Genomic DNA, 25,696 nt, shown 5'->3' with positions numbered 1-25,696 from the left:
CAATATTAATACTTCAAATTTCTACAGGGCAGAAAGTATGCACAGCTTTATTATTTCCCCTGTAGCAGACTGTTCTCCACTCTCTGTCTTTCTTCACCTTTTGTAACTGTGCAATCAAGCTTCTGCATACTGAACTCAGAAAATCTCCTCTGCCTCTTTTCTTGTCCAAAGGGCTGAACCCATTCTAACCCGGATAAAGGAGGATCACACCCGCATCATCCTGCCCGCCATAGACAACATCAAGTACAACACGTTCGAGGTGCAGCAGTATGCCAACGCCGCCCATGGCTACAACTGGGGGCTGTGGTGTATGTACATCATCCCTCCACAGGAGTGGCTGGACAAGGGCGATGAGACAGCTCCTATCAGGTGAGGGCCTCGGCGGGCGAAACAGCGTCCATTATAGATGAGGATGTTTGATGAAATATGGATAGCCTGATATGACTTATTCATGTGTGGAACCATCAAACTAAGGTGCACTGTGGGCCACCCAAACACACAAATAAAGCCTTCGCGTACAAAGCTGTCTAATTACCATGATGAATCTCTTCATTTTGATGCAGGATCACAAGGCCACAGTGATGCAGTGTCATTAGTGTAAGTGTGTGTTGAATATGAGCAGGGCATTCCATTATACCCACCGTTGATTGGAGGGCAGAGCTGGCTGTATCGTGTTTCTGTATAATCCTAGAATTGATTATATGTGTCCTCGGTAAATTCATATTGGACTTTAATTGACTGAAAAAGCTCCCAGGAGTATTATGTTCCATGGAGATGGTATTATATATGCATACATTCCAATCAACATCTGTTTGTTCAGGGCTAGCAACAGTAACCTGAACTACAGAGTCTATCCAATTAAAGCAATTGACTTCAGTTCTCTGATCAGTGATGGAGACCAAAAATACTGTTAACACTTCGGGTTATCTGCAATAGGATAATAAATATACTTTACTCCTAAGAATCAAATTTGAAAATTAGTTTTTAATTTCAGAAATTCTAATTTCATTCCTATATGAATTTTTTAAGCAGAAATACTGTTTTTAATCAATGAATAATTGAAATCTTCACTTTAAACATTTTTGTATTGGTACCGTCAATAAAACAAACTCATCACCTTATTTGAATGTTTTGTATTCAAAGTCTACCAGAAAATCCAAAGTGAGATTTCTTAGAGGTGATTTAAATGACAATTGTACTATTGATCATGACCCATGGTATAATACAGTGGGCGAGGGAGGGTTTGCGTTTTGTATACTGTGTATATGTTATATGTGGCCTGTGGCCTATATGTATTGTCTGTACCTTATTACTGTAAAGCAGCTTTATATGACAGCATTGGAGTCCAAGACAAATTTCCTTCCAAGGACAATAAAGTGTATCTTATTAAGACTTATCTTATTAAGACCAGGTTGTAGGATTTCAGAGGATCTATTGGCAGAATTTAATATAATATTCTATGCTTCTAGTAATGTATGATTACCTTGAACTAAGAATAGTTGTGTTTTCATTAGCTTTGAATGAGCGACTCATGTCTACATAGGGAGTGAGTTCCCTTCCACGAAAACCTGGGCACAGAAAATTTTATTAATCTGCCTATATGGCACTGCATGATGTCTTCCTTTAAGGGTCCTTGTTTTTTTAACATTAGGGTACAAAGAGGGATTTCCCCGCCATGCTCCTCCACTGAGTCCACAAGTGTGCACTGCCAAGCTGCTACAGTAGCCCAGGATGCACAAACCAAACACTGGCTCTAGACAGGGCCTTTCACATGTTTTTTAGGTTGAAGTGAAGGCCAGCTTAGTTCTCCAACACGCTTGGAAAGAAAGGGTTGAGTGGAGGGGTATTCAGCTGGTTATAATCTGTAGCCCCACTGCTAGATGACACTAAATCCTCCATATGGGTCCTTTAACAGTGATTAAAAAACATAATCGACCTAATTAATGAATTGAAACCGTATTTCTGTTTAAAAAGAAAACTCACCAGCAGTGGTAAGAATGGCAAGACTTGATAGTTGTAATAAATGCTATGGAAATGTTGACTGAATACTTTGCAGGAATTGTCCCTCCAAACTTCCTCTCTGGCTGAACGAGTAAAACACAGGCAGAGGGCATGGATTACTCCATACACTGTTTTTCATCTGCACATCCTGCCTAGTATACACTTAAACTGAATTATCACGACCGAACATACTGGAAATGTGGTCAGGCTGTCTGGATTCTGTGTGTATCTCCATCAAGTGCTGACCTGTATATGAATATCAATGGATGTTTACCTGCTCAAGCAAAAGGAGTCCGATTTCCTTTTTGTCCCTTCCATGTTTTTTGAAGCGTGGAGTCACATTTTAGATGTATAATGCAAAGTCAGATCCTGGGGCATGCAGCTCATATTATGATATATATTAATCAATATCTATATATAATCAATATATAATCAAAATCTCTTGCTAGGCTTAGTTCCCTTTTATGTGTATGCAAAATCTGAAAATATGATGGACAGGGAAAAAAAAGAAAAAGATAGGTACAGTATGCACATAGCAAATGTGGTCATGGCTATTATAATGTCCTTTAACTAAACATTGTGGCTGCCTCCCGCTGCAGGAACACCGCTACTAGCTGCCCCTGAGCTCTGATCTCTCTGATGAAATGAATAAATGCATGGATCTGGCAGGGAAACAATTGGCACTGTGAAAATAGATGATATATCATGACTGAATTGTCTTATCATATGGATATTTTAAAACTCTTCAAGGACACATTGATGCTTTACATGGAGGAACTGAAACCATAGTGTTTTGTTTTAATGTGGTAAAGCCAACGCTGGTGCAAGAGCCAAATGTACAAGGTCAAGCCAGAGCCAGCATGAAGTAGCTCAGATATTGTTTTTCATCTTTTCCATATTCATGGCACTGAAAATGGCTGTGGGCTTGTGCATTGCCACTGCAGCTTAAGTGCTATAAAATCTTGAGGTCAGATCTGAAGGTGAAACATACAGGCATAAGAAAAGTTTCATACCAGAATGTTTTTATGAGAAGAATGACCTCAAATATGATACTTGACTATAGCAGTGTTATTGATGGCCAAAAGGTGGCCAACAGCTGAGCTTATTCAGCTTGACTTGTCAGGAACCTGAAAGTATTCACCTTTTCTTAGAAACCACGGACAATAAAACACATTTCTACACATTATCTATTTTTTTCTTGTTCAATGACACTTCAGTGAGGAAGAAATTGCTGTCATGTGTCCTGAACACAGGTCATCTTGTCAAACCTGCAACAACTGATGTTTTTGTCCACTTGGGGGCAGTAACCACAAACTGCCGTAACTGACGTATTGCCTTTTAAGTTGACATGTAAGCAAACATACTTATTTACACATCCAGCATTTACAGGACAGTGTTATCAGTCATGTGGAGTCTTGGTTATGTGCACCTGTTTATGGTTTTGACCAACTCCTGAGGGAAATATCTGGCGCTTCATTTGCTAAATGCTTCACTATGTTCACCAGCAAGTTGCTAACCATGTCTTTTGGTCACGTACAGTAAGTTTTTAGAGCGTTTCTTCAGAGAACAGCTGAGGCTGAAAATAACGTGATAAGAGTTAATTGAAACAGTAGTTGAGGGTTGAACAGCTCAACAATTCGTTAAAAGTCACTGATCTAATCTAACGGGAGCTGCAGATAAAGTGGATAATGCCTTTCACTGGTAGATGCAACAATAAAGTTGTTTAAGCCAGGAACCAGAAGATTAAATTAACATGCAGCTTAGCACTTTGTATCAAGTTGTCCTAGTCATAAATAAGAAATAAAAATTAGGTCTAGGACTGAAGTGCCCTTGAGCAAGGCACCTAACCCCCCTGCACAGCTCCCCGGGCGCAGTAAGTGCTGCCCACTGCTTCTTGCATGGTGTGTTCACTTGTGTGTAAAAAAAGATGGGTTAAATGCAGAGGTAGAATTTCCCCATTGTGGGATTAATAAAGTAATCTTCTTCTTCTTCTTCTTCTCTTGAAGGAAGTATATAATGGCCATTCCCATGCTCAGTTATGTCTCATAAAATAGATATGTTGAAGTCAGAGGTCAAGGGACGCCACTGAAACTGACCAGGTCCATTTTCCCTCATTAAAACGTAGCCTTACTTTGGATCGTTATTTATCCCCCTTTTCAACAAGATATAATGGCATGTCTGGTACCAATCATTAACTTCTTGCGTTTTCATGCAGAATACAATATCCTTGTGTTTCCATGAAGCACAAACATAGTAGGTTAGAACTCAGGGCTGAACATGGGGGTCCTTTAAAAACAATATTGGTCTCTTATGAAAAACCTTCCCATACTGTTGGCCTCCTTTTCTAAATACTAAATCACCAATACATAGCCTACTTTTTAGTAAGATTCATGTTTTTCTTTCCAAAGATGAGCATCTTTGCCTTGTTGCAGCTCTATTCCTCTTTTCATCCAAGACGTGAGAAGCAGAACATAACAGTTACTCACTGCATGGAGCACATACATTCTGATCTTTCTCACTTGCCATCTTATATTCCTACACGAACAGCAAACAGACTTACGCCATGAATCTTATCTTATGTGCTAGCTACTGTTGTCCGAGTCCGACCAAAAATTACCATAAAAACCTTTAGCCTGCACAAATCGCTGCGACACTGCCATCTATGGATGTCATCTAATTTACTGATAGTCCAATGGTGGTCAATGTGGTGAATATAGGCAGAAATCGACTTTTGACATTTTGGTGCAACCCTAATTATAGCCAATTTAATAATTGCTTAAAGACTGTCCATGTGCTAGGCTATCACAGGAATCAGAAAAAGACGCAGTTAAGAAACGGACGAGATATGTAAGATGTGTAATGTGCCAACAGGGATAGAGCTCAATATCTTCAAGAGGTCCTTGATCTACAGTCAACTCTATGTATTAATTATGAAAAATATATATCCGATAGGATCAAGGACAAGCATAGAGAGCATAAACAAACAACAAAAATAAAACGAAAAGCAATCACATAAGTAGCGACTGTAGTATCAGCTTCTCTGCCAGTTTGTTCTAGAGCCAAAAGGCTCAGCTACTTTTTTCGATTTGTATCACTTAAAGCATTGGCTGCTGCATATTAACTAAGGTGGAAACATGAAACATACAGATGCTTACTGCCAGAATGTCTTCTGATATCCAAAACTACTAAAGCTAAAAACATTCACACATACTGTCAGATTTTGACCAAGGGCAATAAAAACTGAATTCCAAAGCAAAGTTTCATTACCTTAGTCTGCCCAGCATAGGCAAAGCAATAACAGTTTCATTTGATACAGTTGGCCTCATACAAACAAACAATGTTATAACAGTTTTACTATGGACCTAAATATTGGATGTTTTATCAAAGCTCCATGAAAATCATGTATTATTGAGCATAAAGTGCCAGACTTGAGATAGAAGAAAGATAGCAGAACAGCCTCAGACACCGCAGAGCCGCTTCGCGTTTCCCTATCGACACTTCGCTGCAAATGGACAGATCGCCTCAAGGGCCAGCTGAAGTGTGTCAGCTGTGTGGATTCCTATTGGAAATCATTCTCCCACTTGTTTCCTTGAGGTTTCTGGCCATCAACAACAGAGGCTTTGTGGCCATTCAGAGCTTAGGCTCAAAGCATTTTCTGGCTGTTTGGACACATCCAACAACAAAGCAAGTAAAAGGGCACAAGAAGGCACAAAACCACCACATTCTGAGAGTACAGAAAACTGCAACCATCTTTGAAAATTTGACAGAAAGTGGTTTTCTTTGGCAACTGCAGCGATTATTGACAGGACAGAATGGGAATGTAGTGCAAATAGCCACCAAGTGGTTTGGATGTGTGGGCAGTAACCTGGAAAAAAAATCACATGGAGTGTTAGCGAAGTGGAAAGCCATCTTTAAAAAAAAAAGGTCCACACTTAAAATCTGCGCCATTTCTTAAGATTATCATCTGCTGGGCCAGCAGTTTAAATCATTATTGCATATAAAATCAGACTTGTGTTAGCAATAGATACTTACAATACTTTCTGCAATTACTGGAGGACACTTCAACAAAATACTTCAATCTTAGCATCTGGTTTAAACAGATACTAAAAAAAACCCAGAGCTTAAAGCTTTAAATGCATTGGAGTCCACTACATAAACCTTGTAGAGGGAGATAATTAGGTGTATATGTTTTCTTTGGATCACAATAACATAAACCAACTACCAATTACTGATAAAGAAGTATATAAAAGGACTACAGACAGACACTTTAAACAGGTGTAACAATATATGTTGCACATAAATATAAAATTAGTACATAGACTTAAACAAAGGATAGAAGACAGACTATAGTAGCTATATTTCAACAAAGCAAATACAATGCAATGCAACATTGCAAGTGCAAATTAAACTCAGAACAGTTAAATAATTTACTTTTTTAGTCCACTAGATGGTTCTGAGTTAATATGTTTTATTTCATTTCAGTTTAACAGTGATTTACTTTCAAATTCCCCAGTAGCTGAAGGGGCTTAACGCATAATTTGCATTGTTTAAAATTCCTGTACCACACAATACCACACAAGTTTGCATTCAATTAAGTTGGGCTATGTGAGAGGTTTTTATGAGAGTATTGATCAGACTGTCTGCTGGACAATCACATTTTGCTGCAATAAAAATGACTGAAGTGACATGAAGAGACAGAAAACTATCTTATTCGAAAAGTTTTCCTTTGGTTGAATAATTTGCACGTAATGTATTTAACAAAGAATCACTTTATTGTAATATGCAGCATATCGCAAAATGATTTAAATCACAATATGGTATCTTAAGTAGTGTGATTATATTACATTGTGGGGCCTCTGTTGTCTTCTAGTGAAGTGGTTTCATTATATATCAGATATGACTATCTACAGTATATCTATGTATGAATTTATATATTATGGCTTTAATAGATTGATCCTATAAAAAGTTTTTTAACATTTCATTTTCCTCTCATGCCTTACTTGAAGTATCAGGGCTGTCACACAAGGTGAAACCGCAGGGTCACAGACGAGCCAGATGTCAGGTTCAAAAAGCAGCTAAAGAGCAGTGTCTTCATCTGCCAATCTCATATGAAAGTCTTTATCTTGCCAAATTCCATACATGTATCAGATGTTCATACTTCCTACTGCAAGCAAATGATCTGAAGGGCCAAAGTTAAGGGGTGTGAGGGGCGGATGAGCCCTGCAGGCCGACCATCTGCACACTAAAAATAACTAAACCTGATGACATTAAATGAAAAAACCCACTGAAAGACTCAACCATCAATCTGTGATGTCTAACACAGCCAAAGTTTTGTGACAAACTCGTATAATTATCTCTTTGCAAACACTTTCTCTCATGTTACTGTTTGAAGTGACTTCTCTGTACATGTAAGCGCCAGAACAACAGTGCAGGTGAAAGAAATGGTGACAGAAAGAGAGAACAATGGCTAGGTGTGTCATTCCCACTTACAAAATATTCCAAAAGAGCCACTGGAGACTGTGTTGTATTTCACACACGACTGATGGCAGGGTCACACGGAGCAGAGACAGGGGTTTCATTGCATCAAAGCCAATTGAACGCTTTATTCGATGGCGAAGCTGGCACCTCTGGCTCTTCTATGATTGATTTCTCTTTGTTTGATTGTTGAACACTGCTGTAAAATTGCGAGTCAGGAATGAAACTATTGCTGTTTGATTCTTGAAACCAAAAGTGAACATGTACAGTATTCAGCCTCTCTATTTTCTGCATTTTCAGAACACAGCTGGCACTTATTACTCATTTAATTGGCATCATTTAATTGGCTATAGTAGGGGGATTACTTTTTCCATGCATGAATATTGCATATTTAATCACCTTGCACGCAGGAAAAATAAGAAAGGCACCAAAATTTGTTTGAATTTCTTCTCTTTTCTTTTCCCAAAAAACATCACCAATGCATAACCCATCACCTGGTGTTGAAAAGCAACACAAACACAACAGATGTGGTCAGCCAGAGGTTTTAGCTCCATCATCACATGCATCTGACTTAAGGTGCTGAGTCTGGACTTTGTTTACATTGCCAGAAAGCTTTTTCTAAAGAGAGCACTCAAAGAGAGCTGCACAAAGTTTGCACAGTGCAGACAAGCAAGGTAGGTCACTTGTCAAGAGAGGAGAAAGGATGAGGTGAATGAGGCTGAGTGTGTGCTGCGTCTGTCTTTTTATCTGCACAGAGAGTGCAAATAACTTGAAAGCCTCCCTGTCACTGCCTTATAATTTAAACAAAGACTGTGTGAGGGTATGCCAGGCTATAAGAGTATATCAGTTGGCAAGAGTAGGTGGTTTTGAACAAAAATTACTTTTCATTGTGAAACAAAAGGTATTTAAAACAATTAGGTAATGACAGCAAAGTCACGCAGTATTAATGTGGGTAGTTATTTTCCATTAAGAAGTATGTGTCACTGTAGTTGATGGATGTCACATAAATAAGTGGGAGAGTATTATTATATTATTGCCATAAGGATATAACCTATATAACTTTTAATCAGTATTCATCATAAAGCAAAAAGCTAGCACTCTGAACAAAAATCAAGGTAACACTTACTATTAAATATCATGATTTCATGCATGGCTTAGTGCATGAAAAAGCATTAATTATTTTATGTGGTACTTCATAAACATCAGGGATGTACATGCATAAAATTATCTCATGCATTGTTAATACATGACAGTACGATTAAATAATGCAAAAACGAGGTGACAAAGATGATTGATTTATAAGCAACAGATGTTATGACACTACCATTAATCATATTATATTTATTAATGTTAAATACTTTATTTAATGGGCCACAAATATGATGAAGTCATGAAAAAGTAATGCTTAGCATTTTTACGTTAAAACATACATATAATGACAAAGTCAAAGCTACAGAATGACATAAAAACCTCAATATCAATTTGCCATTACTTGTATAACATGTACTATTAATGTCAGGCCATTTGCAAAAATGACAGGAAAGCTTTCCTTAGAAATATAATGGTCTACGCGGGTTTATATCCATCGCTGTATCAAAGATTTATTCATCTACTGATGAAGGATTTTCAAAATAACACTCCATGGTGAGGATCCAGACAGTGTTATATGGCATCTAAAAGCACCTTTTTTTTTGGCTCAGTGCACTCTTTTAATACAGAGTTAGTGAATCATAATGCAGCTTTCCCCTTCCAGTACTTTCTATTGTCGTGTCTCTCATACTGAAGAGGCACACACACACACACACACACACATGCCTCTTCTGTATGTGTGTGTAACAGTATATGTTGAACTTACCCCAGGCGTCTTTCGAGAGAGAAGAATAAAAGCCACTCATTGGTCACTTTAGAGAAAAAAATAACGCAGCTCAGTGCTCCACATGAATGTCGTGCTTTTTGTGGGGCTTTCTCCCAGAGCACTTAAGACCTGACAGATAATAGTAGTGAAATGCAGCCCTGGGGGGACAGCAGTGGGACCATTTCTTTTAGTAAAGGTGGAAAGTAACCACTTCGTTCTGTGAGAAACACTCTGTCTCTCTTTCTACCAGCTGAACTTTAGTGTAGATTTAGTGTAGTTTTTAAGTCATGCTAGCCTGGAAGGGGTTGACATTGGTGATAAGTATAATAATATCTGACAATTATAGTCAAAATACCCCTCTGGATTTATGTATTATACCCAGATTGGAAATGGGTCTTGTGTTCTATTTTCTTCTCTATCTTCTAACCTTCTACATTACTTTTAATTTCATCCAAATATTAAAGTTGCACTGATCAATCATTAAATACTAACAGTGTATCAAAAGACTATGTGTTATATAAAGGGTATAGCTCATAAAGATGAAACAACAGAGAATAACAACAACAAACCAATCGTGCAACAACAATTCTGCAGTTTCCCTCCAGTGATTAAGAGCATTTTATTCTCTTTCATTGTTTTGGTTTTATTTTACATTTTGGGTTCACTCTCAACAATTTATTCAGCCTCATTTCCAGCCACAACTAAAAGCTGTTATCAGTATAAAGCTCTAATGAACCCGCTATTCCAGGAGGCTATTTCTACTGATCCATGAAGGCGCCACGTGGCTGCAGGTATTTGTTCCAACTAAGCAGCGCACACCTGACTCAACTCATTCAACCACCTGCACTGCCTTCACTCAGTTGATTTGTTGTGAAAGCAGTTCGGTGTTTGAATGAGTTGAGTCAGGTGTGCGGATGCGTAGTTGGAATGAATAGCTGCTGCCACTTGGACACCACTACACTATCACTACCTGTCCAGCACCAAACAGCCAACATAGTGGACCATTTGGCACTTAAAGGGCAACATATGCTCAAAGTCATACTTGTATTTTGGATTTCTAGGACATGTTTTAATGTTAAAAATAAATAATGTTTTTAGTGTTTCTCATACTGTTTATTTGATTACTGATTCACCTGAAATGCAATGTTTTTAACTGTCTATTTAAGCCCCCCTCTCAAAAAAGCATAGTCTGCACTGATTTGCCAGTAATTTGAGGGCTTCCACATTTGTGCTTTTGGCACCTCTGCACTGCCATTGCAGCCAGGGAATGACTGTAATGACGCTGTCGTGGCCCTTTCTACCAATATATAGTATCGATGTGACATCACAACCTTACGGATGTCCTTATGGCTCATTTAATATTTTAATACATACTTGACTGACTTGATAATCTAGTTGCCTTCCTAACATATTGCGCCTGGGTGAGAGACATTTCCACATTGATCACAGTGGCTGCATTTTTTAAACTAAACCAGGTTAAAGAGGGCGGATGAAAAAGTCATATTGTTTTATTATTCCTGTTGGCATGTCCATATCGTCAGTGTGTTCAGAGCAACAGATTTTCGAAAAAACCTGAGATGTTTCCTGCCTTGATTGCATTGAATATTTAGCATATTTAGTCTCTGTGGGTGTCTAAAAATGTAGTGGCTGCATAATTCTATTCAAATGATGCTGTCTCTCTTTGCTCATGCAGAACTCCAGCTATGATTGGGTGCTCCTTTGTGGTTGATCGGGAATACTTTGGCGAGATTGGTTTGCTGGATCCCGGAATGGAGGTCTACGGAGGCGAGAACATTGAGCTCGGCATGAGGGTAAGGACCACAGATCATCACCTAAGCTGCTGTTAAAATGCATTCAAATTGGAGTGAGGCTTTGATAAATATTATGAGACGTAGACTTTTTCCTTTTTTAAACAGAATTAAAAGTAACTGTGTTAAGCAGCAGAAGAAATTGCTTAGAGAATTGCTGCAGGAAAAGTTGTTTTTTAATGAGGCGTTCCTTCAATGCTTGAGGGTTTCTTGTGTGTTCCTACAACAGGAAGGCCACACACAAAAAAAAGCATAATTACAAATCCAATATTTAAGGGGGTAATTTTTAGATGTAAAGTTCTGGTCGGAATGATTTGTGAAATCTATATTCAGACTTTGGAACAGCTTATGATGAAGTTTTCTTATGTTTCCCAGCCAGGGGGACAGCTTAAGATACAAAACCCAGGGGCGTCAACACAAGCCATGATTAAACTCTGCAAAGTTTCTTAGATGGGAGTGGAGGAGAAAAAAAATCCCCTTAATGCAAATCTCCAACCAACCCAAAGGCTCTAAAGCCTGTATACGGGAAAATGTAAATCTCTTTTGCTACTGCTTTGAGTTGAATTTAACGCTTCATGTGAGCGAAGGGCTTGCTGAAGAATTGGTTAGCGTTTAAATTCAGAAAATGTTTCTCTCCAGCCGAGTGGAACCATTCTGAATCTAAACGCCCTCCTTCGGCTTATTGGAATGAGATATGCTTGAAAGATCCCACTCCTTCATTTAACGTCATCCCCACATCCATTTCAAAATCTCAAGATGGCTTCAACGACACCTCTGAAGTGTCGGCCGCTTTTGAAAAAGCACTTGAATAGAGGCCGGAGAATGGATCTCGGTTTACAGACTTCATTGAAGTCAAAGACGTTTTACAGTTGTTGGTGGCCATTTCAGAGCCTCTCATTGTTCCACATGGAGTGGCTTTTTTTGCATATTTATTTTACCATCTACAATAATGACATCTAGCTTCTTGTTTCTTTATCCGATAGTTGTCTCTCCATTACCATAGAGTGATAGCTCAGTATTATGTATTTTTGTGCCAGCTGCCAACAGCCTCCCCCCCAAGGTTACACAGTGTTTTCTCATTCAGTAGAGCTGCTTATATGTACCTAACAAACCATGCAACTGAGTTAGATGAAGTTTGTGGGGGAGATCAATTCAGCTACAGCAGCTAAATAAAGTTAGAACAACTCTATTGAACTGTGTGATTCAGTGTAACAGTCAACTTCTTTTGGCTCTCACGCACACAAGCCCCTCATTGACTCTTGTCTGTTTTCACTCTGAATTTTCACCGAAGCTTTTTGATTCATGAAGTGAAGAGGATATGCCTCTCTGTCTGCGAACACAATGCCATCACCAATGCAATTACCTCTCCTCCTGTTTGGCCTGTCCGTGTGGAAATGAAACACATGCCACAGGAAAAAAGGGCTATTCAGCACATGTACAAGCTTGAATAGGTCTGCAGTCAACAACCAGCTTCAACCATTCATATTGTACAGCCGCTAATGGAATGGAGATGGGCTTCTGGCGAGTGGACGGCAATTACTCCTCTAAGGCTACCGCAGCCCAGGCAGCTCATTGTAGCAGAGGCTGAGGAGTTGCCATTTCAGATAGGCTTGATTGACAAGAACATGTTTAACAATTAGCCAGGGCAGCTCACAATAGCTAAGCCTGCCCGGGTCCATCTGACTACAGGGGGCTGATGAAAGGCAGGGTTCATGCAGAAAGGTTATGGCATATTTATAATTTAATATACGGCTTCTGTAGCTTGCTCTGGGTAAAAAAGACTTCCAGGATCTAAAGAACTGGCCTCTTTGTAAGCAGAAAGGAGGCTAGAATGTGCTAGGGCTGATTATACAGTACACAGCGCTGTGTGTGGTGTTGTTTCCTTGAGGAAGAGAATAAAAGAAAAGCAAGGGAAGGGAAAATAAATCATAGACCTCACTCAGGTTTGTTCAGATGTGAAATAATTTACAAGGGAGGACCTGTAAATGAAAAGAGATGAAAAGGACAAAACTACAGAAACAAAGTTAATGGATATGTAAAAGATGCTCCCAGCATGATGTAGTGAGGGGTAGGTACGTGATCGTCTGCCGCCACAATACATTTAATGTTTGAATTTATATAATCATTACAAAATTTACTAGAATCAGCTGGATATGTTATTCGTGTTACTGGATTGGCTGCTCATGACATATTTTTGCCACATCTACAATCAACACAGGAATCTGATATCTTCACCTTTTAAGTAATTGTAAATGTCTGAACACGAACATGCTGCTTGCCACAAGTCTCCGTTTGCAAACAGAGAAAAATGGTCAGGGACAGAAATGATGAATTCTGCCAGAAATGTCAATATGAGTTTATCTTGTAATGTGTCTCCCGCCCCTCCTGCATTGCTGAGTCTTTGCTGATATAGCGTCTCAGGAGGCCGGGACATTGCCTTTCATTTCAAAGTTCCTGTGGGCACAAGTATTATACTGTGGCAAATCTGTCCGCAAATATAATACTACATCAAATCTATCAAGGGTCATCCCCACAGCTGCTGCTCCTGCTCGTTCCACTGGAACCTGATGTGGACCGAAACCTTCTTACATATCTGTTAATTCTCACTACATATTTTCTTTTGTGATGTTGCCAGCTCATATAAAGTGTAAGATTTGAATCAGTGCATGGCTTTGATTGATTAGTTGTTAATTTTCAAATGCTCCAGTGATACCATTCTGTTTGTAAAGAAATTGCCAGATGCTATTGTTTATATTACATTTAATATTTTCTCATTTTCTGTCATAAAGTAAACTATTTTCCCAGCCTCTGAAACAGAGTTTAGATCATTAGAAAAACTCCCAGGTGAAACAGGTTTAAGTGAACAATAATATTGTTTATTATTGCATTGTTGCAAATTTTAATTAAAGACTTAGATTGTTCAAAGAAATGTAAACATCTTTACAGGGTTTGTAGTCATCAATGTAATGGGTTACCTGACTTACCCTTCAAATTAAAGACATGCACGATTGGTTTACTAATTGTTTAAAATGTTCTACCTCTGTTAAACGGTACCAGAAATACTAGTTGGTTGAATATATTATTAGCATATAGCATTGTAGCACATTTAACTTATTGCCATGTGCTGTCTCAGCTGTTTCTATGTATCGATGTTCTCATGGTCGTGTGCCCTTCCCTAGTTTGATATTAACACACAGTAGCCCCCCTGTTGTATTTGGGTCACATTTGACCTGTTTTAAGTTGAAATGTATGTTAATATTTTCCATTTAACCCTCACCCTTAAACCTTAACCTTGGAGATGGGAATAGTAAGTTGTTTTGGATGCCTCACCTTAAGCTGGCCTTACTTCTTTCCTAACATTTACCTGTTTAGAAATGGGAAATAAGCCTGGCTGTAAACCTCTTTTCTAAACCTAATTTGTTTCTTTTACATTTTATATACGGTTGGCATACATCTTAGTAGGTTCTATATAATAGCTATATATAGCTGGGGAACATAGAATCCTGGGAAAGCACCTATATAGACATGTAGAACCAGGGAACATAGGACCTTCTGTCATGTTCCCTTTATGTGCCAGATGAATCTGGGAAACATAGGAGCCTGATATTTAGGAATGGTAAATAGCTTATACAGTGCTTTTATCCAAAGCACTTTACACTACAGAGTGCGCTCATTTACCCATTCATACTCATTCATACTGGTGGCCGAGGCTATCCTACAACGTTGCCACCTGACACCATTGGAAATTAATTCACACACCGATGAACACAGCATTGGTGGGCAATTTAGGGGTTCAGTATCTTAATCAAGTATACTTCAACATGTAGGCTGCCATCAGGGATCGAACCACCGCCCATCTGACCAGTGGGTGACCACTCTACCAACTTAGCCACAGCCGCCCACTCGTCATGCAGCAGCAGCAGCAGCTCTGATCTCTGGTCTGATCTCATCAGCTGCTCCTGACTCATTTCCATACTGGCTGCGGGGTTCACTGCCAGTCTGGTTCTCTCCTGAGTTGATTGGATTGGCCATCAGCAGACTGAAACAGGCATATTAGCTAGCTAGCTGGCTAGCAGTAATTTTAGATTAAAGCCAGCAACCTAGCATGCTATATATCAACTGAGGAGGCTATCACCAGTTAGCTCAATGAATCAAACTTGCACAGTAAGATACTAATGTAACAAGTGATGCCCAACCGTGGCTCTTCTTAGATCATGGTACATGCTGCCGTTTAATCAAATAAATCAGAAAATCATACAAATCCCCAATTCAATTCAATTTCCGTTTGAAACTTATTTTCAGCAGTGAAGGATATGCCATTGTTGGACAATGGAGTATAGATTTATAAAGATCAAGAAATAAACGGACAGTATCAACGGTATTTATGTCAATAAAAAACAATTATTAACAGTTGTGGTTTGTCTAAACAGGAGGTGTTTCAGCTGCATTTTTCACTCGTCTGTTTCATCCTAACAGGATTACGTGTACTCATTTGGTTAATAAATATTTTCAGTCAAGAGACTCTTTTCTGCCAAATAAAGCCAATCTGAGTCTAGATGGGTTTATCCCACACAATATGCCGTGTGTGTTCACTTTGCCACCAGGAAGCCATCCAAACTGCTTTATGAAATCTGTCTCATTTTCATAAAAATCAGTCACTTCCAAATCCAAAAAACTCAAGTGTGATCTCATGGGGAGGCCTGCTTGTCTCAATGACATTTATTAAACTCACCAGGAACTCCTTTCAGAAGTAATGAACCAAAAAATTATTATTTTTTTCTTCTTCTTTGAAGTCCCGTCTCCATTACCACCTGGGTTGGGCCTCGAGGCATCTGGTCATAATCTCTCTGTAGTCAGGAGAATGGAGCTAATTAAAGTCTAGCAGTACCAGCAGCTAGACAGGAACGGGACATAATTACACTTCAATTGGTTCCCTCCGCATCCCAAGCCGAGTTACTACAGTGGGATGACGGGTTACAGTACAAAAGTGCACTACATTCATTGTTTAGGGATCAGATTAGATTTTTCATCAGTTTTATGTATTAAATATTAAACAGAAAATGTACCACTATACATAATTCCCAAATCATTTCCAGGAGTAAAGTGTTTGTTGAGCAGAAGTTTTCAAAACTTTCCCATGAGGGTAATGAAAGATACTGCATGAGGTGAAAAAGACAGGAGCATACTGGTGTTCTGAACTGTTCTGCTCCCATGGGCTTTGTATAGAAAGTGGATGTAGTCACTGTGAAGTCAACCGTGATTTGTGGACTGTTGCTTTAAAGCCGAAAGTTTGGCATTTTAGCTGTCGGCATCTTGATTTTTTTATGGAGCCAGATGACGATGAGAGGGTGGAGCTAAATTATCAGATCTTGCTAGCTAAATAGCTTAAAGCAAGGTGCAAAAACTCATTAGAGTAATGTTTACTGACATATTAAATCTAGTCAGAGGTAGGGTCATATTTGTTTTCAGGGTCATTAGAATTTCATACAATTTTTTAAAATCAGTGGAGTCGCCTCCTGCTGATCATTAGATAGAAAGCAGGTTTAAGGCACTTGCGCATAGCTCAACTTTTCAGACTCTGTTTGGTTGCACCACTGTTTTATATAACAGGAAGTTGGCCATTGTAGTTTGACTCATTAACACAGCTCATGGATCCACTTTAATTAAGCATAAGATGTCAGCAGCTGTCTTTCAGAAGCTGGTTGGCTCAGCTTTAAAGCTAGAGTGAGGCTATTAGTATCATATGAAACTAGAATACCTAAGGAGCCATTGGTCCATGATGATTCATCCATCTCATGATATCTAAATAAAGCTCCAAAGTTAAACTGACATACCCATTTTCACAGGTGTCCCTTGACCTCTGACCTTAAGATATCTGAATGAAAATATGTTCTATGGGTAACCATGAGTCACTTCAGAGTCATGTTTGTATGCTAATACCAAGCAATTTGGTGCAAAAGAGTTTAAGGTACTTTAATTTTAAACCTTAAATCCCAATTGCCACATTTTTCCCAAAGTACCTCCTTGTCTGAAATTATAGCTCAGTCAAATTGGAATAAACAGAACCTTATCTCAGATTCCATTGAATGAACATTGCTGAAACCACTTAGAAAAGAACCCCAGAACTTGAGATTGAGACAGTGTGACAGAAGTCCAGTGATAGCTGTCTCTACATCCATGGGTACATGGCAAACAGAATTTTATATTAGCTATAAGGCATACTTTTAATGGTGCAAATGTAATCAAAAATATATAGGCATAAAGCTGTAGCCCACAGTTAACTACCTGACTCCATGGTAACATTATACTTCCTGTTTACATTTCCCAGACCTCCTAGTTCTGTTGATTTTGTCTGAGTGGGGCCCCACGGCATTGGACTCTTAAACCCCTAGCTAAAGAAAAAGGATTGGGTGGAATGTGTGCACAGTCCCAACACCTTAACCAACACAGAAAAGATTCCACCTTGTTTTTGTTGCTGCAGATCCATGGTGTCTTTGCTTCACAGTTTATATTCAACTTCTTTGTGGTTTGCTTCACTTTATTCAAAATCAATTGAAAACACATAAACTTTAAAAATCAGTATTGTGATACAGTATATCATAAAGAAACATTATTCATGGTCAAATATTGTAGCTATATCATCCTTTATCTAAAAAATGGATTACCTGTTGACTAAGATTAATCAATTCCCAGTCAACCAGACAATAAACGCAAGATCCCATCTTACAGTATGCCGCATCTTATGCCACCCACCACTTTCATATCACAGACTATCCATTTTTCCAGATGGTAACTTTGTTCAATGTAAAAAAAGAAAAAAAAAAGAAATGTATGAATAAATAAGCAAACTGTGATGTTAACATGAGCCAGTAAGAATTATTTCAGGCGGCACAATAACAGGTGCTGCTTCAAAGCAATTTGTAGATGCAGTCAGATGTTGCTCTTAGTTTATTCGGAGAACATCTGCCCCACTGATACAAATGAAACATGGACATTTTTAACATGGTTGATTAACCTTACAAGCCACCTGGATTTGTAGATACAAATGGATTCAAAGGGAGTTGGCACACTCCAATGTGTGACATCATCATTATTATTATTATTATTATTATTATTATTATGTATTATACCTTCCTTTTGTACTGTATATGCATGTCTTTATATGACTACATTATACTGCCCTACAAAGCCTAACTGCAGTAACTACATTTTTGGTTGAAATTGAATTATAACTAAAAATGAACTCCTTCATTTAAGTAAAAAAGTGAGATAAAATTATATTAAGACTAAAATATAACATTACGTTTTAATATTAAGTCTAAAACACACAAATCTTTGAATAGAGTTGTTTTTAAAACAATATTGTAGTCACTGCACTCTGTTTGTGCATTACATTTAGAACCTTTTACAGCAATGCAAAACCAGGTACAACACCACACGAAGAATACACGGTCCATAGATTGATGCATGAAATGCAGAAACAAATTTCACAAGCGCCTGTTTCACCTAAAACCCTTTAGCTGTGCGCTAACATTGCTGCAGTTAGTACAACAAGCAGATTGGTGTGCAGTCAGTTACACTATGATGAGCAAAAAATGAAATGCTACAACAGTTTTATATATGGTATGGGATGGCGTGTTGGGAGTGCTCGACCGTAGGGTACCAGAATGGAAACACATCCAACATACTAACACATGAGCCAGCTGAGCCAATCACCGGGACAAGGACATATTACTTATTTTTTATTTCATAACATAAGATATGTTTTTTTAGCTTGCCTAGCAAGATGATTTTTTCTATCTTTGACACTTGTACTTGCGTCTGTTCAAAATAGATAAAAAAGTGTCCTTTTGGCTTTATTTTTCTGCTTTACCAAACTTGCACCAAACTGTGACTCCAAAACCGAACAGTGACTTCTTTGTACCACAACACAGCTACTGCTTCTGCTGTCTCCTACACATTTCTGGTAGAGATTGATCAGAGTGAATGCAAGTTCAAAAATGGCTCAGTTATCTATTTTTCCAAGCACATAAATCCAGCTTTACACTGAGAATCAATTGCATGACTCTTAATTCCATCAAATACACATTGGTTCTGCTTTTCAGAGATAAAGCAAGTAACTTTGACAGTTGGGTTTGTTGTTGTTGTTTGCTGTCAACTTTCCAAAATAATGCAGCAACATGACTGCAATGCAGGGCTTTACACTGATCCTTTACCAGGAGTAAATGTTAGTGTCATCTGCCGGCTACAATGAGTTATCAGAAGTTGCCATGATAAGCCCAGAGCAAGTTACTTCCTGATAAGCCAAGTTCCTTTTGGGAACAGCAGAGCTGTGTATGCTCTCTCTTCCCATTCATAACATACACATTGAGGATTCTCTCATACTTGTGTGTTGTTTGAGCTTGTGTATGCCTTGGTGGGTTGGGAGGGTGTTACATACAGTAACATTTAGATGACACAGATTATACCTTAAGCTTTTCTTACATACAGACCCTATTAGAACAGCTGACCAAACCTCTGTAGTGCCTGCCTCCAACTCCTACAGGCTGCAGCCGTCCACAGCGAAAGAAGTCACCTTGAAAAGGGCAGGAACGTCATTATGAGGCGGCATTAAGCCCCAGCCATCTGTGGACACCAGCCATTCTGGCAGCTTCAAAATCACCGGCGTGCCCATGTCCATCAAGCAGCAAATGACAGTAGGCGCTGACCATATGTGAGCTCTTTCCAACAAACTTAGTCATTCCAGAGATGAGAACAAATCTTCGGCCTCTGAGGAATCCTTGTATTACACTTTATCAAATGGAGGAGACAAATGCGGAGAATTATTGGAAAAATGCCATGATGAGGAATGCTGTTGGAGCCCGTGGACAAGGCACCATACACCAAAGGATCTGGTAGTTACATACAGTGCTGTGGAGTATCCTTTATTGACCTCTGCATATATATATAAATTGCGGGGATCTAATAAATGAGAGGGCTGTAATACACTTAAAATGAGTTTGGTCTCAATTGTATGTTTCGTTTTGATCCTCTCAGAACCAAGAAACACAATAGACTTGTTCACGTTGGGACTAAATTTTTTGTGATCTTGGTCTTGACTTGCTCTCAAGCTTCTTTTGTCTTCGACTTGCAGTAGGTAGCCTTAACTACAACCCCTCGTTTGCTCATCCCGTCCCTGATGACTGATTCATTCTCTCACACAACAGTAGAGTTACAACATGGGAGGAGCAATCTGCTCTCCATCAATACAGCCCCCGTAAAGGTAACAATAGCATTGGATATTGATTGGGCATTTGTCTTTTTCAATGCCTGCATTATTTAGTGGTTGAATCAATCCGTTAGGGCTTAATGGACTCAGGTTTACTTACTCCATGGTTCATTACTGTATGTTCCAGCCTACATCTGTCTCAGGGAGTCGAGACAAGTGAGAATAGATGCAGCTGTAAAAGTTGTGTATGCAAGACTCAAATGAGCTGTTGTTTCAGAGGAATAACTGCCAACATATGGCGAAGTGGAGCATCCCTGCATATGCTTTGTGTTGTTGTTGAATTTACCGTAGGGTTTGCATTCAATCAGCTGACATTATAAAACATGCTCATGATTTGCATTTATGCATCTGTGCCTTCCATGCATAGATAATTCAAGACTTATATTGTCTTGTTTCTACTTCAGGTTCCGCTGATCCAGGCTATATCTGTAATTTACACCTCAACAGATTGTGCGATAGGGATGTATACTTTATGTTTACTGTTTAACAATGACATGTAGCGTACTACTCAGCCTGGAATGGCTTTGGAAAGATGACATGGCTTCCTGAGCATCAGCATACATCAGAGAGTTGCCGCTTCGGTGTTCAGGGCCAAAGGGATAAGTAATTAGACAGACCCTGTCAGCTTGCCTATTATCCATGTGAATCATAAACTTCATTAAAATCCTCTTTCAAGAGTGACTGCAGATACTCCCACCTTAATTTGAGCACATTTTGACAAGGTAATTAAGATCATTTCAGATGAATTGTGCATTTCACATCCATCTGCTATTCTGTACAATTGAATTATATAGAGAAGCACCAAAAGCTCTCTCCATGGACAGTATCATTACCAGGAAAAAAGTAACACTTAACAAGCACAGATTGGCTCATCTCATTCATTATCTGAGCATTAGTTAATCTGTTCACGCAATTGTTTCTCTTAGATGTCTCAGACTCAGGCTGGAAACTTGAAATGATCTGACAAGCTGACGTATTTGAAGAGTACTAGCGCACACTGATTTGGCCGCACCAGCAGATCAGCATATCAAAGACGAAGGGCAGCAACTGGATGGAATTAGCTTTTGACAGGCACAGTTAAAAGGGTCTCTGCATCTCTATATCTCTCCATCAGCATCCTCCATTTTATGGATGTATGAGGAGGAGAGGCAGGAAACGAAGGCGTGAAATGAAGTGATGGGCCATGGGGAGTGTCTCATATCCAGCCTCTCAATGGAGGAGGGAACCTCTAGTTCCCAATGCTTTGACACATCAGTCATCATTACACAAGACTTGAGAGAAAGGGGATGGGGGAGGCTTGCCTGGCAGTGAATCTGTCCAGTGAGAGATCATAGACTGTAGCCTGTTACGGAAGTGGACGTAGTTTCCGGCTCTGAAAAATGAATGTGGAAGTGCTTTCTTTTCTTCTGGCCAACAATGGGTGACTCCACTGGTGGAGAAAGAAGTCAAGTTGTTTAGTAGTCTATGAGAAAATGACCCTATGTCTCACTTGATTTATTACCTCAGTAAACATTTTCCTAATAAGTTTACAATTTTAAGTCTGTTTTTTGCTATCCAGAATTAGCATCCCAATTAAAATCACAGTTAAAGTTAACATTGCTAGCTCTAGCTATCTAGCTACCGGCTGCTCCCTAACTCCACCATCTCGTCCAAATAGGATGATTTCTGGCTCTAAAAATCAAGATGGCCACAGCCAAAATGTCATACTTAAGGCATCAAAACAATCCAAAAATGGGTGGTTACGGTTGCTACGTTCATTCTTTTATATGAGTTCCTAACTAACTGGGGAAAATTTCCAAGAAAAATTAACAGATTTTGGAAATATGTTTAAAGAAAAAAAAATACAAAGCACTCTGGCATGGGTAACAAAAAGAACAGAATAGGAAATACCGGTTTTCTCCTAGCACTAGTAGCCTGTTAGCAAGACCAAGTGTATCTTTTTTTAACAGCTAAGCAGGGTGTAGGCTATTGAAGGCTCATTCAACCTGAAACACGAGTCAAATGTCAGGTGCATTAAGTAATGCTTCAGGATCAGGCACAATGTCACCTTACACAATGGTGCGGAGACTCAGGGCATACTTTGCTTCTTGCTCAGATTTTCTACCTTCAGTCGTCATTTTCCAGCCTCCTCCAACACACACTGTTCATAGAAAAACTTCCCATTGCACATTGTTATTCTGTATACTTGTTAACCTGTTAACTTGATGTTATATTGTTATGGATCTTTCCTAATTAGCTAGCTTGTTTGTGCTTTTGTAAAAATGTGAATTTATTATTTATGGTAATTAAAGGCCACTGTAAGCCGAGCCAGAGACCTGTCAATGTTGCATTTCCTCCTGCTGATGGAGGTCATAAATTACTTAATGCAAATGTAACTCTTCAAATGCCAGTCTGAAATGGACTGATGCTTTATCACGAGAGTTTCAATTTACAACATAAAAAAACAAATGGTGCCTAAATTACTATGCAGAGTGACATATTTCAGTTAATAAATCAGACTGTAGTCCTCCTCATTACATTGTTACCTCTGTTGATATTCTTCTCACTCACACAACAGCTTTGAAAAATGACTTGCTACAATGCGATATTCACAGCTTTCAGAGCTGGAAATTAATGTTGGTGTGAATAAACATTGCATAGATAGTGGCACCAGAGCTGATTCTAAATAAGGAAAAAGGTTAGCTCCATGACTGTTTCAATATATCCTGCCTTCTCTGTGTCTAATAACATTTTTGCCTGTCATGATGGTTCACCACATCACAGCGCCCTCACATTGTGTCCACTGTACCCCATAAAATCACTTCATATTATATTTAAAATGATATTTGTTGCAACCTAATGTCTTTCTCCCCATAACCTTAAAAAAAGGATGAGAGAACTTACCGTGTGTCTGGTCACCCTTTATAAGCATTTCATAGAATTTTTTTTTTTTTAAATGGGTGAGACTTTTTGGGATATTATCCTGCAAAAAGACATCCCTTGGGTATAGAGATTGCAGAGCGGAGAGCATTTCAATTAAAAACAGGGACGTGTAAAATTCCCCAGATGCATCCAAGCGCACACAACTCATTATCTCAAGTGGATACAGCAAGTCTGTGAATGGCTTTCTTCCAAGTTAATTGTGAAAATTTCCGTACGAACTTGAAGGTAGTCCTGCTACACAGTTGTGCAAATTAATTTACCACCTTTGCAGATTAAGAACTGGAGGACTTTTCCTGAACCTAAACCTATTATAATTAATATTTTTGCTTAAAATACAAAATATTGATCAAATGTTGAATGTGAAATGGCTCGTAGTGAAAAAACTAGAAAGAATTATTACCCAATCAGCAACTTTCAGCCACTGTTTTGGCTTTATGGCTAATTTAGCAAGGGGAAAACTGACATGGTCATTTTCTAAGGGGTCCCTTGACCTTTAACCTCAAGAAATCTGAATGAAACTGGGCTCTATGGGTATCCATTAGTCTCCCATTAAGTCTGATCTATTTTTGTGGGAGCTATAGTGAAACACGAAAAATACACACTGTATGCTGTATGTTTGTTTCTTACAACATGAAAGCCTTTTTTTAATGTTGTTGTTTTGGTATTGACAATATAGTGGATTTCAGTCTTCTTCACAAATGTGCATTAGTCTGGACTCTCTCAGTTAATTTTTGATATCCAAGGGGTGTTATCAATGGTTGCAGAACAAAATGCTTCTGGATATACCTACAACTAATCAGAGCAACGAATTTTGACCTATAAGCAAAACGTGTAACAAAGTTTGGACTTTTAAGCATGAAAAGCCTGGAGCAGTCTGGCCAGCTTAACACAACATTAAACTGTGTTTCTGAAAATATTTGAGGCGGAAAATAAGCAATCCAGTAGCAGAATCTTGATTCATATTTGATCAGCAGTTGTGATTGCCCCATTCAGGGCCAGGACCTTGGAAATTGGAGAGAGACCAGACACATCTGCCAGAGCAAATAAAACATGACCTTGTCTGATTCCACATGTTCCCAGGCTACACAACAATTACAGCCCTTCAAGTTTTATTTCCGTCTTGTCAGGGAGCGACTTAACACTTGGGATTTTAGATGAATGTAATTTAGTAGCTGATTGGACAGAAAACTAGCTTTGGTGTGTACTTGAATACCAGGACTGAGAGCAGCAGGGTTAATGCAAGTGCACAATCAATTTTGAAAGCAGGAATCACACTGCGGGAAGATCATCTACTCAGGTTTTGAAATGTCACAGGCCTGCATACTGAGCCTGTTGAATATCAACAAAACTAAAAGGATTAAATATTTAGATTTTTTAAAATTATAGTGACATTATTTATAATGTTCTTGAAAAGACAGAAATGAAGATGGCATATTTGCCTAAAGTTTTCATAATCACAAGATACCACAGTAGCTGAGAGGAATACTAAATAAATGAAGCAGTGTGAAAGTAAAGAGATGAGTTATACAAAGTTAATTCCCAGTGTTCTGCCAACAGTGCAGTAATGACACAGTAGTAATTATCTCCTGCTCCATATGGAGAGGAACAAATGGCAGGAGGAATTAATGTATTTTTATGATGTTTTGTCAAGAAACTTCAAGCAGGCAGGTAGATTGGCAGTCAATTAATGCCCGCCAGTGAACCAGAGCTGCTACAACATTTCACTCTGCGATATGACACCTATAATAAAGAGCCTTGTTCTTTTGTTAAATTGTGAATAGTTCTCAAAGTTTTTGACCAGAATAAGTAAAGTTTAGTTCAGAATATTTCTTTTCTTTTCTTTTAGTAGCAATCAACTTTGGTCACTCAAATAGGGATGACGGGAATGCAGCCAGAAGTTTTAGATAAGTGGACATTTTGACCTATCAGTGGTGCCAGATGTAAAATAAATGAACTGATGCAGATATATCAGCAAAGACACACACAATGATGTCTCATGTGCCTACAGCACCATGACTCCAAAATGTCAATAATCTGATGCGTGTGATTGTCCATAGGAAAAAATCATTGGCTAAACTATTGATTTCTATAGAGCAGTATGGCAGATGTCACATAAATGCCTGTGTGCACACAGTGAAGCTTGCACAGAGAATACATTTGTAAACACATACATAATGACACAGTCACTATCCCGAACACAATAAATCAGGACACCTAATGAACCAGTCGAGAGGTTGAGATGTTCCACTCATGCGCACTGAACAGCAGAGAAAAGTGGAGGTGAACTCCGGTTGACCCCAGGCAACTGCTACACTCTTCTGGCCAAACATGCAGCCTGTGTTTGTTGCTGCAGGGTAATTTTCCTCC

The 25,696-nt window shown here is 38.8% G+C and overlaps 1 protein-coding gene across 1 annotated transcript in view; it reads left to right on the top strand.

Moving 5' to 3' along the window:
• The window catches only part of galnt9 (polypeptide N-acetylgalactosaminyltransferase 9), a 109,086-nt gene that overhangs the window by 52,810 nt on the left and 30,580 nt on the right, over window positions 1–25,696 (top strand). The window contains exons 5-6 of the mRNA XM_059337304.1: window positions 172–369; window positions 11,025–11,142. Of these exons, the coding sequence (XP_059193287.1) occupies window positions 172–369; window positions 11,025–11,142 (316 nt within the window). The remainder of the gene's footprint in view (window positions 1–171; window positions 370–11,024; window positions 11,143–25,696) is intronic.

Source organism: Centropristis striata, chromosome 7, assembly GCF_030273125.1.
Source record: "Centropristis striata isolate RG_2023a ecotype Rhode Island chromosome 7, C.striata_1.0, whole genome shotgun sequence".
NCBI lineage: Eukaryota > Metazoa > Chordata > Actinopteri > Perciformes > Serranidae > Centropristis > Centropristis striata.
The sequence above is the reverse complement of the archived record's forward strand: the minus strand, read 5'-3'. Positions and strand labels throughout refer to the sequence as shown.